Source organism: Trachinotus anak, unplaced genomic scaffold (genome assembly GCF_046630095.1).
Source record: "Trachinotus anak isolate AG129_WGS33_773 ecotype Australia unplaced genomic scaffold, CSIRO_AGI_Tana_v1 ptg000004l, whole genome shotgun sequence".
In the NCBI taxonomy this organism is placed as follows: Eukaryota; Metazoa; Chordata; class Actinopteri; order Carangiformes; family Carangidae; genus Trachinotus; species Trachinotus anak.
Genome location: NW_027273855.1, coordinates 10,622,962 through 10,638,680, shown reverse-complemented (window position 1 = coordinate 10,638,680; position 15,719 = coordinate 10,622,962). Strand labels below are relative to the sequence as shown.

Below are 15,719 nucleotides of genomic sequence, written 5' to 3'. Positions count from 1 at the left end.
ATGAAGGCAGAGTTGCAATTTAACATGCACCTCAATCTGTTCTAATTGGATGGTCTTAAATGTGAATGCGTGTTTGGGTCACAGTGGCCCCTACTGGTAATCAAAGGTACTTCAGTAATCTGAGCCAGTTCATTACCTCCACAAAGGAGGTTGTTTTCATCCATGTCTGTTTGTTTGTAAGCAGGATTATGCAAAAAGTACTGAACTGATTTGCACCGAACCTGGTGGAGGGATGGGGCATGAGCCAGGGAAGAACCTGTAAAATTTATGGGCAGATCCAGATCAGTTAATATGAATTCCATTTTTTTTTCTCTGAGATCTGGTGTATGTTGTTTGGCATTGGCCTTGGTGGAGGTCTGGGCTCTCTGAGGGCCTTTCTAGTGAAGACAGAGAGATAAGTAATGATTTGCTGTTATGGGATCAAAGTATTATTCTCCCCTTGATTACCTGATGTCAGTGCTGCTGTTGAAATAGCTTGTACACACACTATTTCACACACACACACACACACACACAGACACACACACACAGATCAGATAGATCTATAACAAGGGTTAAATGTCATTGCTTAGGTTTGTAGATTCAGGTTAAAATACTGATTAACTCTCATTAAAATGACTGAATATCACCATGACTACAAAGAAGTCTGATACAGGAGTAACATTAGCTGCTCTACAGTAAGGACCATTTAATTTCACCAATGCAGAGATTGTTTTACTGAGGAGGTGAGCAGCTCTGAAGTTCCTACTTCATTATTCAGCTGGCAAAATTAAAACCCCAAACCACGAACAATGGACTCCCTCCAGTGAACTGATGTCTCTTTAGTTCTCTTCCCAAATAATTATGTTAAGAGCGGACTAAAAGCATGTCCCTTCTCTTTAGGAGTGAAGTTATATGGAGTAGTGTCAGTGTGGAGTGGGTTCATCCATTAACGTGAAGAACATCATTTTCTGAGGAGTCTTGATAAGTGGGTCTATCTTTGTTATCCTGTTGTCTGGTGTTGAGAGTAAACAGATCTTGCTTGGACAGCAGCCTTTGCTTAATATAATATTTTATGAAATTAAACATAAAAATTGCATATGATAAGGTCATCAATTTCAAGATTCATTTTTTCTGGCGCACAGAGTGGGATATGAAAAGCTGCATGAACCAGTGACTGAGATGGCTTAGGTTGATTTTGTTTCTTTACAATTAAGGCTCATCAGAGTCTTTTCCTAGAAATGGATTTGATACTTGATTACCTGCCTGCCAGCATAAGAGCACTTTTCAGGAGACACTCCTATGGGTAGTATCAGAGAGTAGAGACAGACGACCTATATGGGTGTTCAGGTTGGAGGATTTTTTCATCCTTTGAGAATCAAACAATGAGCCTCTGGGGGCTTTGCAGGTAACTGTAAAAAGTTGGAATGTGCTTCTCTACAAACAGCAGCAGCTGTGGTCAGCTTGAAGTCATGTCAGCAACAAAAGGGATTCTTGTGGTGACATATTTTCACAGCAGGAAAAAAAGCATCAAAATATAAAATAGATTTTCCCTCCTGTAGTATAAGCCATTTCTCTACTGTCCATACACACTCAGCATGCTGCAAACACACTATGCTATCCTCTTGCTGTCATCCTGACCACCATACATCCGTTCAATAATTGTTTATCTATATCTACTGTATAGTCACTATATATTTATTTTGTTCTCTGTGCACCTGTATTAAGAGTGAATCTATTCCCATAATGCCACACTACTACTTTAACTTAGTTTCAATATAGTGGTGGATCCAGCCAGTGGGAACTCCCTTAGGAGTCCAGTGTTCCTGTTTGATATCTAATGAGTTGGCCCTCTCATTGCAGGCAATCATGGCTCTCCAGTAGCAGAGCGTCATATAAGAGCCCAGCGGACAAAGGCTTTTAGCACACTACAGTAGTAGATCTTCACATTAAACCACTAAAGCACAAGGGCTTTGTGTAGTGAGCTAAAAACCACTTAATCAGATCGTAGAGAGTGTGTTGGGAGACGGTTACATAGGCAAGTGTTTTTGTTTTTCCACTGGGCTGTGGGAACAGTTGCTTGGACTTTTAATAGTGACTGTTTGTTCTGATCTGCTCTTCTTCTTCGATTTTAGTATCTGAATTTGCATGCAGGCACATGCAGTCTTGCACAGAGATAGCCATTGTTTCATATTTTGCACACAATAGATATCCACTGTAGATGTAATCGAAAAAATCCACAAATATTTAAAATACAATAAAAATATTCTTTGAATGCAAAGCGAGATAGAAGGTAGGTGCTTGCACAGATCGTTCCTCCATGAAATCACTATTATATTGAAGCCTCTCCAATAGCTTCCTCTCCATGTCTTCCTCCTCCTCCATCTCTGCACACATTAGCTTCAGTGCTGTATGGTTCCCAGGTGGTTCCCTCTTATTTCATCTGGTAACAATTCTTTGAGGCTTGGACTGAGCAAGAGTATGTTAGTCATTAATATGGCTGTCAGCAGAGGGAGACATGGTAGTGCTTCTCCATCTCACCCAATGCACGCTCTTCAGTGGGATGTAAGTGCACTGAGCCCCAGTACTATTCTTGTTCATTAAAAGTGTTTATACATAGATTTTAAACGGTAAGCGACATGATTTGCCTTCGAAAAAGACAACCTTTTACAGAGTCACAGTGAGTGCTTTCTTGTGTCTGACACCAGGAGGGTCAGTGTTGCCAACAGTCACAGGTGCAGGATGTGAGGCAGCAGCAGTGTTTTTGGCTCATCTCAAAGACGCCTTTGATTTCACTTCCTGAGGCAGGTGCTGGGAGGTTTCCTGTTTCTCTTGGCCAATAAGGGATGTTTCTTGTCTTCATTCGCCGGCTAGTTTGGCCTGTATATCCCTTTGGCTTGGGGATTCCACCTCTAAAGAATGGGTGAAAGGAGGAGATATGAAACGGTGACAGGAGAGAAATGAAGGAGAGGAAACGAGACCGTGAATCTGTCCTTGTAAAAGTGCACTTGCCTGAGCATGCTCCCTAGACACAACTTGTGAATGTCACGCAATTAACCAGGCTGTTCTATAAGTTAATTAATGACAAGCAGCTGGCTCAGAGGGGTAAAACAGAGAGAAGAAAAAGAAAGGTGAATACGTGGTCACAAGCATCAAGAAGAAAGGGAGAAAACTGTGTGATGTTAGGAGACATCCAGCAGTCAGAGCTGCAGTGCTGTAAGGAAATAGATGTCAGAGTGAAAAAGACAAAGGTGGACAGACACGGCGTGAATACACAAAATGTAAATAAAACATACATTGTCAGTGTGATATAGCTGGAGGGAAACTCAGCTTTAAACAGATGTCTGGAAATCGGCCTCGCATGAAGAGCGAGAGAAGATCAAGAGAAAGCAAGAGAAGAGGCAGATGCAGAGGAGAGAAGAGGGGGATGTTGTCTTTGAGAAAATTAGAGCTTCTCTGAATAACCACACTGAACCATATTCTTTATCATGATGCGTGGGTGAAGTGCCAGAGGATTAGAGAGAGCGTGTGGCGGAGCGATAGATGAAAAGAGAGACCCAGCCTCTAACGAAGCCGGCAGCAGAGAGGAGATTGACAGGAGGGTTCATGTGTGATTCACTTCTTTATCAACGTGCAGTCACGCAACATTAGACCAGCAACAGCAGGTGTTTTAATATTTTTACTTAAAACGCCTCTTATCTGAAGGTGCTTAATAACCTACTTATTATGCATGAAGAAACTGCTACAGTGTGGACTTCAGGACACCACATCCAGCCAAGTTTTTGTTCCTATTTAAAAAAGACTGCATCTAATGCATTTGAACCACCTGTGTTGGGCTGTCGGACAAATCAGATCAGATTCTTCAGGGTCGCGTCCACAAATACAATAACCTATAGTGTGCATCATCGAAAATAGGAATCACTGTACATGAATCACCTCAAAGCATGTTAGCAGACCAGTACAAGGAATGTATATGTGCCCCCTTTAAATTAATTTAATTTTTATTGACATTTCTGCAGCTAATTTGTCTGTATGTGCAACTGTTGAGACAAATGCAAAACAACAGACTGTCATTTTGAGAGAGCCTACAATATCATAAATCATGTTGCTTGCTAAAATCACTCCTTACAAACCTGGGAAGGTAAATTAGGCGTACACAACGTATATTTCTTTCTCGCAATTATGATAAACAACTCGGTACAGGTACTATGTTTTCCTGGCAATTCATTTGATATTTTGATATGATATTTTCCCCACTATGCAATAGGACATTAGAGAGTGACAGGAAAGGGGCAGAGAGGGGGGAATGACATGCAGGAAAGAGTCGGGCTGGTCCGGAGACAAACCGGCGACTGGCCTTGCTAAGAGCCAACCCCCACAACAATCAGTTATTTACGCCATCCTTTTTTTTTCTGTCTCTTTTTTTTTCTTATATGTAAATAAATATTGCTGGTCTCTGATGCTAGCTAACAACTCTGTATCTCTCTCTCTCTCTCATCCTTTCTTGCAGCCATGAAGTCAGACCGTAAGCGTCTGAAGGCGGAGAAAGCAGACCTGGTGAACCAGATGCAGCAGCTTTATGCCACACTGGAGAGCCGCGAGGAGCAGCTCCGCGACTTCATACGCAACTATGAGCAGCACAGAAAAGTATGGCAGCCATGTTCTGACCATATACACGCCCATGCGAGTGCATGCACACAAAGAGTCTCCTTTTTTTGTAGCTGTGTTGGTTGGATGCTCATAGCACAAAAAGGCCTGTTAGGCAAATGTTGATGTCCATGAAACAACAAAAACAAATAAAGCAGTGGTTTTGTCGAGAAGTGGTTTTGTAAATCAGTGACCCTCTCCACTCCAATCATTTCTTCACTCAAGTCATTTCCAAGGATAGCAAAAACATAAGCACAGCATCTGTGATGTTATATACTGTATATAAAGCAGGTTTCAGAAGGTGTGTATGTGTATCTTATGTGTCAGTCAAGCAAAGCCCTGTTTAAGCCTTTAATTATTTTAGTTCATCTCAGGGAGATAAAATAAATTTAAAAAGTAATTTAAACTTTTATCTTTCCCTGGAAAAAAAAAACCAAAAACGATTACGCTGACTGATTTGAAGTTTGGTCCTGTTTATTTTTCAAGTGTGCTTGATTTGTGAGCCAAGCCATCAGGATCTCTGTGTCTACTAGGAGAGCGAGGATGCGGTGAAGGCACTGGCCAAGGAGAAGGACCTGTTGGAGAGAGAGAAGTGGGACCTGCGACGGCAGACCAAGGAAGCCACAGAGCATACGGTCATGCTGCGCTCTCAGCTCGACCTCAAGGAGAACCGCATCAAGGAGCTGGAAGCTGAACTGGCCATGGTGAGACAGAAAGACAGATGGGTTGACAGCTCCTCTATAATGCTTTAAAAAAAACCTTTTATCTCTTTCTTTGGGATTGTTGAGTTTGATATTCCTTTGAAATACAGTTGCCAATAATAAACACAGAAGAACAGAGAGAGAGATAGAAGAATACGAAATGCATACTGGACTGAACCAAAGTACAGTTAACATGGTTCAGACACATGTTCATCACAAGTGACAACTAATTGACAAATAAGAAAGCACAAATTCACTACTGTGTCATGGGTATACGGTACATCTGTCTGTCTATTTTGGGAATATTGCATATAACCAAACATAGAAAGCTTTTGAACATACAGTATAGCCATCCCTCGTGTCTCCAACCCCCCCAGATGAGTAACTGTGTCAATCAGAGAATGGAGTTCCGGGTGTTTGAGCGGCTTGCGGACAGGGACTACTCTTCTAGGGTCATGGCGGTAAGACGGGCCCCACAACTTTAAAATTTGACCTTTCTTGACCCTCCCACTCCTTGGAAATCTCTCCTACTTGTGACATAATTGTTGTCTTGGAAAGCCCCTCCTCAGCTGCACGTCTGCACTGACTAACCCTCAGCCGTCCCTGACGGAGTCCCTCACCCAGTGATCCTAATATTAGTGAACCCACGAACCCCTGCTGTGATTGGTCTGAATGTGTTTTAGCTCGAATTTAAAAAAGGAATGCTTGGGAAAAAATACATAGATATTCTGACAACTAATGATTACTGCAAAGGTTTGTGATTTTAATCCTGTTTTGCATGTCAAAGGCTGTGATTGATAATCGTTTGACCAGGTAGAGATGATTGCAATGAGGCTGATTGTGCCGGTGTTGATTTGCAGCCTGCCGTCGCTTGGCATGATGATATAGGTCACGGAATAACAAGATTTCAAGCATCTGTAAAACACCAATGTGTCAGAGCTAACCAGAAACATATACACAAAGAAATAATTATTTTGATAAACACAAAGTACACATACACAAACACATCTCCCAAGGCTCTGGGAGTTCATTGTTGCTCACTGCTAAAAGGCAGTGAATTGTGCTTTGTGACAAGGCTCCACAGAGCAAATGTATTCATTAAACTTATAGAAAAGCTTCATTATTTCCTGTTTCTCAATTTTTACACACCACCAAACCCCTAATGTCTGCCCCTGAAAAGATGAAATCAGCAAACACCTCCTCCAGATATTCTGTCCATTTTTTTTTCCTCAGCGCTCTGAGAAGCTGTAGAGAAAGATTTCACACAAGAAAAGACTGACATGAATACAGCTGCATTTTTCATGAGACAACACCCACATGAGGAGCCCAGGGGAGAAGGCACACATCTGCATGTTTACTAGGATACATAACTTAACATGCACATGTGCACATACAAACAACATATGTTTAAATAAAAACAACAATAACAGTGACACAAACACCAACTCACTCAAACAAAGACCATAAACTGCAAAAAAAAAAATGTAGGATTTCCCTCCAGGATTGTTGCTTGTTGTGGGTTTGCTCTCTTCCTGACTATAGCTGTCTATCTACCTTCTTAAGGCCAAACAGTCACTAGCCACCCTGACCAAGGACGTGCCCAAGCGTCACTCTCTGGCCATGCCCACGGAGACGGTTGTCAACGGCAACAACCAGGAGTGGGTGATGCAGGCTGACCTTCCCCTGACTGCTGCCATCAGACAGAGTCAGCAGACCCTCTATGTCCACACAGGGCATCCCACTGACAGACAAGGTAGGACGACATACACACATACTGTAACACCCTCCATCCTGTACATGAACTGGCTCACACACAGTGATTTTACCATCGTTTACCCTCTGCATGCTCGTGTCAAGCTGCTTCACACACATTCACGAGCGCCGCCTGCTCAGTATGACCACATTATTGGCCACTGATTGTGACATTTCATGCGCTTTATGTAACAGTTACAGTGAACATACTTTTGGCTTTAAAGCTTCCATTCGTCTTTGCTGCACACAAATGTTTGCTCTGTATTTGAGAATGATGGCAGCTGAGGATCTGTTGGGTGTCAAGTTATGTTCTTTCTGTTTAAATGAGTTTTAAGAAAAAGAGAGAATTAAGTGGAATTCATATATTTTGTCTGCACTGTTGCAGTAACTTATAACTTGACCCAGTTTCTAAGGGAAACTTTTTTTTGTCATATTTGCGATCTTAATTTTTCAGCTTTTTTCACTTGACTTTTTGGCCTCTACTTCTCAGGCCCCTCACAACACTTACCACTGTAGGTTTACCATTTAAGTGACTTGTACAGGTATACACCAAAACGTACGTGAACCATGGCCTTGTTCCAGCCTGATATAAAAGGGGGTGATGCCTTCAAAATTGAAGTGGTTTGTGGTGCATTTACACACAGGGTTCTTTGTGAAGTAGAATAGGTGAGCAATGCACAAATGCCAAACGATATACATTTAACAAAAGTCTTAACATTCAACATTATAATCATTACATAGCAATTGTTATCATTATAAAGTAACAGCAAACTGGAGGTTTTATTATGATTGCATAATTGCATGCTGCAGAATAAATGCTTGTATTGTGAAGTGTTACTCAGTCACCCTGAGTTGTTAATCCTAAACTCCCAGAAAAATAAAACTAAACATAACCACTCTAAAGATCAAAAGCTGGACTAATGGCGCCTCCCAAGTTCTACACAAATTAGCCCTGCAGCCACAAAAGAAGAAGTTCATCTCAGTCCTCTCAGAGCCACGGGTTCAAACAGGCCAGTCACTAATTGGTGGCATCTGGAGAAAGAAGCAGACAAAGACAAAAAAAACACGGAAAACGTGTGAACAGTCACGAAACCCCAAATTGCTATGCAATTGGTTGAACTGTATGTATCAGTCTCACTGGTACACACACACTCATTCTACTGTGAAGCTGTTTTCACTGTTGCTTAGCAACTGTCGATGATTGCAAATAATGTCAGGCTTTTGCTGGGGGACTTTTTAAAATATATTTTTATTTAAGGGTGTCGTGGCTGAGAGGAATCAGATTTTCCCTGTTCACTACTTTTGGTGCCCAAACCCGCCCCAAAGAAAACAAGCCTGTTCTCTTTTCCTTCTTGTCCCGTTTAGTGGCTGCTGTGCGGGTGAGCCCATGCCACTCGCGTCAGCCCTCCATCATATCTGACGCCTCGGCGGCGGAGGGAGACCGGTCATCCACACCCAGCGACATCAACTCACCACGCCATCGGACTCACTCCCTCTGCAATGTAAGAGCTGCCCACCACTACACCCTCCCAAGTAATCACCCCCATTGTGGTAAATGCCGACTGTCCTGCTGCCTGGCCGCTGTCGTTTCTCTCCACCATCGTTCTGGCTGAAGTTTGCCTCACACAGTCTGTTGTGTACTCACTCTGCAGCTGTGACTCGAATTTATGTGAAAACCAGTTGTGGTTGTTGAATAAGTGCATGCCTGGCAGCATGTCAAGCATCACTTCCCCTTTGTGTTGTGATCTTTATCTTTCCTGGTCTTTATCACCCACTCTGCACCCCTTCACTGACTTCTCTGCTGTTGCATCTCTGTTCGTTTGCCCATCTCTTCATCTTCTTCTTCCCTCTGCTCTCTCTCTATCTCTTTCTTCCTTCAGTCCCTAGAAGATCTGGAGGAGGCGAAGCGTAAGAAGAAGAAAGAGAAGATGGGGCTGGGCTCTCTGTCGCGTGTCTTCGCCCGGGGAAAGCAGCGCAAGTCCCTCGACCCTGGTTTGTTTGATGGTACTTCAACACCTGATTATTACATAGAGGAAGATGCAGACTGGTAAAGCACACATGTCCGAGCGAACCACCTGAAGAGCCATTATGGCAGTTATCAGAGGACAGAATTATGTTGATGTGTGTGTGTGTGTGTGTGTGTGTGTGTGTGTACAGGCTCGCATGCATGCATACTTTATGTGTGCATGTGTGTGAGAGTGTGTGCATGTGTCGTCCATGGTCAGAGGCCATGTCAGAAGCCGGAGGCGCGTCTTGCTTCGCTGAAGTGTAAACCTTAACAGGCAAATTGCACCTGTATGTATGTACAGTCCTGTAAATAGAGTGAACAGTGTGACACAGCGACCACGTGGATGTGTTCTGTTGTATCTGCCCTCCAAAATGGCTGTTATTGGATCTTTTAATTGTTCTTTACATTTTGACTTTTTGTTTTCACTCAACTGGAAACTTGAAGGACTGCTGTACTTGTAAATAACAACAGTTGATGTGCACTTTGTGCGTGTAAATGTCTCCTTGTCCTGAATGCCTTTCGTTATTTTTGACATGTACTCCCCTCCTCTCACTACCTTTTAACTTAAACTCCTCCCTGTTTATTGTCCTGCTTGGTCCATCCCCCTCCCTCCACACTGCCATGATGAGAACAGTTTCCTGTAGGCAACATGCAGACTCCTTAAATCCACCTCCAATTCGGTCGTGCGACACATCCCTCCACCGCCAAGAAAACTGTGCAGAGGCACTACATGATGTTTTCTCAAATGAGACTTCAAAGACGTTGCTAAGTGAGGAATGAACTTTCTATGCAGAACAGTTTGTTCCACAGCAACATGACGCCAAACAGGAAATGTAGGAAATGTGTTTTCTATCTGTTATGATAGAAGGTACATGACCAAGGTACATGTGTGACATGCATGCACATAGCCCCAGTCCCCTAATGCATGTTGAACAAAACCCTACTAAACACAAATGTCTTTCTCTGGGTATGTTGTCGAGAAGGTGATAAAATGTCTGTTTAAAAAAAAAAGAGAGGTCAGTTACTAATTTCATGATGTTCATTCATGATTTCCTCCATTTTAAATGAAGTGATAAGATTTGCAAGCTTGACCCTCTGTTAGTCAGAAAGTGCTCTGATTAAAGTTCAACAGCTCAACATCCCAAACTAAACATAGAATGTTTTCGTCTGCAGGCTCTTCATGCAATATTACATTTGAAATAGTGAAGGTCAGCAAAGACAACAGTCACAAAGAAAACCCTGCGCTAGACTTTGAATGATAAAATAATCATTCTACTTATTCATGAGGCTTTATACCATTCTCTCTCTCTTACAGTAGCTTGTAGCTGTCATTTTTTGTTAAGACTTAAAAGGCTGTTGGGAGTAGAATTATTTTGGGAAAAGTTAGTCTAAAAAAAGGAAGCTATTATCTCAAAATAAGTGATAGCACAAACATCAATTACACAAGCATAGTACATATTAGACAGATTTTTAAGGCTTTTCCAAACCTCAGGAATTAGGTCATTTTACCAGAAAATCTAATCAGTGGCCTGAGCATGGAGCAGACATTCAGTGAACTACTATAACAATAATGAGTGCCAATTGTGAAGGTTAAAAATCAGATTTAAGCAGGCCAATCTAACTAAAGCAAATGCATACCTTCTCCCATGATCCCATGAACTCAACAAAAAAAAATCCCAATGCAGAGTTCGGGCCATTGCTGCAAAAAGCAATTAACTCAGTGCCAAAGGTTAATAGCATTTCTTCAAGCAAAAGAATGGCTACAGACATTGGATTATTTTCATCCTTTCATTGGATTGAGCTGGAGTCTGCACTGCACCCGCAGGAAATCTTTTCTCTCACTGATATTAAACTAACACTGGGTATTTGTCAGTCTCACCTGAAACACTGTAGAGTCACAGATTACAGTGGAGCTGTATTTAACCACAATGCTTGTCAAAAAGAGCGCCCATGTAAGCAGTGAGGGGATTATTATTTAACCCTTAGCTCGTCCCATATTTGGGCTTGCAGATATTGGATTTAGAGGTGAATCACTGAGGTCATTCAAAGATAAGTCATCATGTATTAAACTGTATGTATAAGAACAACAGCTCAACTACTTTATCTCATTAAACATTCAATGAAATGTATGAAAATCTAGGCTATTTTTATTTTTCATGTAATTCACCTTTATGATCCTCTGCTAAAGGGGGGAAAACATATCAAATGAAAAACATTGTACTATTTTATGTTTTGAGCCGTGGTCTCTTTGTTTTTTTATTTTATTTTCCACAAATATTTTCCTTTTTGTAAATGAAATAACATTACAGAAATGAAATTAATATTATTATGAAAGAGTTTTATTTAAAGTCAAAGATGTAGACCTCATTGGAGGACTTCTATTATGAGGCCCTGAGATGTTTAGAAATGGCTAGTAGCAAACTTTTAAAGGCATGGCAACAAAATTACGCTCAAAAGAACTAAATGAGAAAAATAAGATTATTTTAAAATAAAATAAATAACGTTAAATTTCCATGTGGCTGTCCTCTCTTTCCCTGTGTTGATGTTTGTGTGCGTATGTGTTCATTTGTTGTGGTATGGCTCTAATCCTGATTTGTCCTTTTATGCTGGGGGAGCTGCCATTTTTAACATATGCGTTAACTTCCCCCAGCGCTGCAAGTCCATCTGTGAGAGGACTGCATCCCAAAAGCTTCCAAATGACCTCCTTTCCTCTTTTTCCCATTTTCAACTCCTTATCGAACCGGAAAGCATTTCTTCCTCTTTTGTTATATCGAAATCAATAGTAAGGAAAATAGAGGAGAAGGGAAAGGAAGCCATGCCAGAATGTTGGAACAGAACTCATATGTGTCAGCACATGGTGTCAATAATGTTCTGCTTTGATTTGACCCCTGACCTCTAACACTGACCCCTCTTGTCTGACCTCCACTGGACTCTCAACACAGTGAAGTGACCCAAGAAGTAATCAATCAGACTCAGTAAGGCCAAGGTGCATCAGTTCCAATTGCTTTAAAAATGAGTTGTGCTGGGTTGCAAACTGTGTTTGCAGATGCCTTTTAAATCACAAAATGACCTTGGAACTAAGCACTTCTTCAAGTTAAATCTAATTCTGATGCAAACCATCCAAAACCAGTTGAGTGCTACAGTATATGATGTATTTTTTGAGAGCAACAAGTGTTTTTCCTTGTTTATTGATATTACTCCAACAACATATTGCTGAACTGAAGTCTCTTCCTGGAACTTTCTATGAAGTGGGCTACCAAAAATAGTTCAATATTGGCCTCAGATAGACTTAACCAATTCTCAGATTTACCAAATCCCTCAATAACTTGAATTTAGCAGTTAACAGAATAGCTTTACATATTGGCAAATATACTCATTTGCTTTCTTAAAAAAGTTGATACCACTTTATAGACTAAATAAGGAGCTACAGCCAGCAGCTGGTTAGCGTAGCTTTACATAGACTGGATGTAGCTTCATATTTAGCACACAGACAAAAGAGACTCCAACTCTGGAGAAAATGAATGATCATGTTTTCCAGCATGTCAAACATTTCTTTTATAAAACTTAACGCTCATTAGTTAGCTACTGTAGTAGAAACCTGAACACTGGTTTGCCACCTCAAGTGTAACTGTAACTTTTGTCTATCTGGGTGCATTCAACTGCAAACCTCCTCTATTGCAAAAATGTCAAATACATACAAATGTATCCTGTGCATCTTGGTGCTACACTACCTACACCTCCATTTCCCATCTGAAGTGTGATATCACATCAGCAATGCTGCTGTATTTTAGCATACAGTTCCATTTCAGCAGCTATTGAAAGACACATTTAAGGACTGATAGGACAAAATATTCTGATGCGTCTTATTTGAAGTGTACATCCTGCTGTTCTGTCCATACAAAGGGACAGAATTACAGTGTTTACAAAACACACTCAACATTCATGGCCTATGATAAACACTGCTTTTACTGTATTTTAGAAAGGCTTAAGATCGTCAGCCCCACAGGAGGACCTTAGTATCAGGTCACACCAAGTCCAGTCTCTAAAGTTTGGCCTTCAACTGGATGTCAGTCAGTTTTGCAGTTCTTAAAGTGGCATGTCTTTGTTAGGACTCTCTCTGGAGTGAAAAAAAGACCTTGCATCTGGAGTGTATATAAGAGTGCATTTCTGGCCAATGACCAGATTTCTTCAGCTTAATATGAATTGCTCTTAGAGTGGCACTTAGAAATGTAACATTCAATTTATGCGTTGCTCTTAGGAGGGCACATAAAAGCATCCAGCTTGAAGTCGAATTTAATCAAATCTGTTCATTCAGACTCACAATCCATCAATTGTGAATTCTGAACACGGTGGTACAGTAAGACTGACAAAGAAAATCCAGTTTCCTTTTGATGTCTCACTGGAAACAAGGTCACATAGACAGTGAGACAGTGCCACAAAGGGAAGAAAGAACCTGTTGATTTTTAAATTTTTTATTTTTTTGTGTTTTAAGGTTGGACGCTTCAGGAAAAATGTCACTTTGAATGATTCAGATAGAGAGCATCATTCAATCTCACATTTTTATTTTTCCACTGAAGTAACAGTTGAAATAAAATTGATGTTTTCAAGAGGGCCAACAAAAAGGACAAAGATTTTGTGGCTGTCCTTTATATCTGAGCTCTCAGGTGGACACTTTTATCCAAGGCTCATTAGCTTCCCAGGAGTCCTTCCAGTTTTAGACCATGTAGAGTCAGTGGGTGAGCCACAGAGTACTGCAGCGAGAGCAATCCAGTATTTGTACTGATGCAGTGGCTTTCTGGACGTATTAGACGAGACGGGTGGCAGGTTACTTGGAGGTACCGTATGTTGTTATCAAACAGAAAAACATGTATTGATGTCTGTGTTGCTTGATGTGTGACTTTCTTTACCAGCCAGTTGGTAACCTTGTCATTTGGTGCTGGACATGTAGCCTACAGTGGTCTCACTGTTGTCTGTGTAGCTGTGTACTTTGGGCACTCTCCCTGTGTTTCAGTGACCGAACAACAGCTCACACCTCAAGTTGATGAGCCACACCTCCACACATCCACACATGGATATGTCATGAGCACTCAGAAAAATAATAAAAGGTTCAATACTAAAAGCAACACATGATACTACAACCACTGCTGAGGCCCAGACTGGTGCTACATTGCCACCCACTGGTAAAGACAGAGAAATGTCCCAGTGAACCAAGGTGAACTGCATTGTTTGCCAATATTTTCTTGGCCTGATTCCCCCACACACTTAAACTTTGAGAAAAATATAAACAGCAAATATTTGGCCCAACTTAGTAACGGAACAGGTAAGCAATAATAGATGAGAGGGAATCATGGATAGAGACTCATTACAATTTAAAGGCAGAATTTACCCACAGTAAATTATAATGATGTGAGCACATCTCATGTGATCAGAATGTATGAGCAATTTCCTCATAGCAGGCATTTTGTTTTCATTGAGCCGTTGCTGCAGGGAAATTTTGACAGATGAGTCATGTTAGTCCAACAGTGCAAACATCTGCCACTTTAATGGACTTCTTAAGTGAGAAGCTTGTTTATAAAAGCTGTAACTTTGTTTACTGCATCGCTGGCAAACGCTTGGCTTGCTGTCATGCAGCCAAAAGCTTAGGATGTTGTGAAAAGCATGTTTGTTTTGAAGAAATTACTTACCATCTAGTTCCTCTCCCCCACGGGGCTGATTTTATGTTAAACAGATTTTAATTTGTTGCAGTATGTTTGAATTAACATTTCGCTTTTTCATTGCTCACTATACCCACTGCCACCTCTGCTTTCACTCACAACCTCAACTACATCACCCACATTTCTCCCCCTTCCCTCACCCACCCACCCAGACTCAGATAGCCTGTCCAGCCCCACGCGCCACAGCCTGTCAGATGGGTCGGAGGACCAGCTGGACCGCCTCCAGCAGGTGGAGCTGGCCAGGACTACACCCATGTCTCAGTGGAGGGCAGGCACTGTGCAGGCCTGGCTAGAGGTTGTCATGGCAATGCCCATGTACATCCGCACTTGCTCAGAAAACGTCAAGAGTGGCAAGGTATGATGAAACCACTCACATGATGCAGGTGCACTCAGTTTATATTTTACATATAGATTTTACATAGATTTGTCATATTTAAATCCACTATTTTGACATTTGTTTATTGGATATTTTGGCTGTGTGGTTTTAATTGCGTCTACTTTGACGTTTTGCAGGTCTTACTGGGGCTAACTGATGAAGACCTGGAGCTGGGTCTAGGTGTCAGCAGTTTAATGCATCGCCGGAAACTCCGCCTGGCCATCGAGGATTACAGAGATGCTGAGAACGGTAGAGGGTGAGGAAGGGACACAGAAGATTGTAAACTGTTCATTATGTAGTAGAGTAAGAGGGCCATCTGTTGGTGACACATAGTAACAGCATTTACAGAATAGTGTGACCATCTTATAAATCAAAGAAGTCATGATATTGACTATAAAAAGAGATGTACAGACCTACAGTTTTGATCAATGCAACAGTCTCATTATCTTTACAACAAAGTTTCCTCTTACAGATTAATGGAAGGTCAGTTCATCTGATACCTTTTACACGTCTGAATGTGTTTGTCTATGGTAACCCAGCAA

At 41.4% G+C, this 15,719-nt stretch overlaps 1 protein-coding gene across 3 annotated transcripts in view; it reads left to right on the top strand.

Moving 5' to 3' along the window:
- Positions 1-11,599, top strand: part of LOC139620366 (kazrin-like) — a 172,912-nt gene extending 161,313 nt beyond the window's left edge. For 2 of the 3 annotated variants that reach the window (XM_071475790.1, XM_071475792.1), the window contains 5 exons: positions 4,490-4,626; positions 5,160-5,330; positions 6,891-7,080; positions 8,445-8,581; positions 8,960-11,599. In XM_071475790.1, coding sequence (XP_071331891.1) covers positions 4,490-4,626; positions 5,160-5,330; positions 6,891-7,080; positions 8,445-8,581; positions 8,960-9,130 — 806 coding nt within the window. In that variant the 3' untranslated portion in view covers positions 9,131-11,599. The remainder of the gene's footprint in view (positions 1-4,489; positions 4,627-5,159; positions 5,331-6,890; positions 7,081-8,444; positions 8,582-8,959) is intronic. The other variant, XM_071475791.1, reaches the window with a different exon arrangement.
- Positions 11,600-15,719: the final 4,120 nt, after the last annotated feature.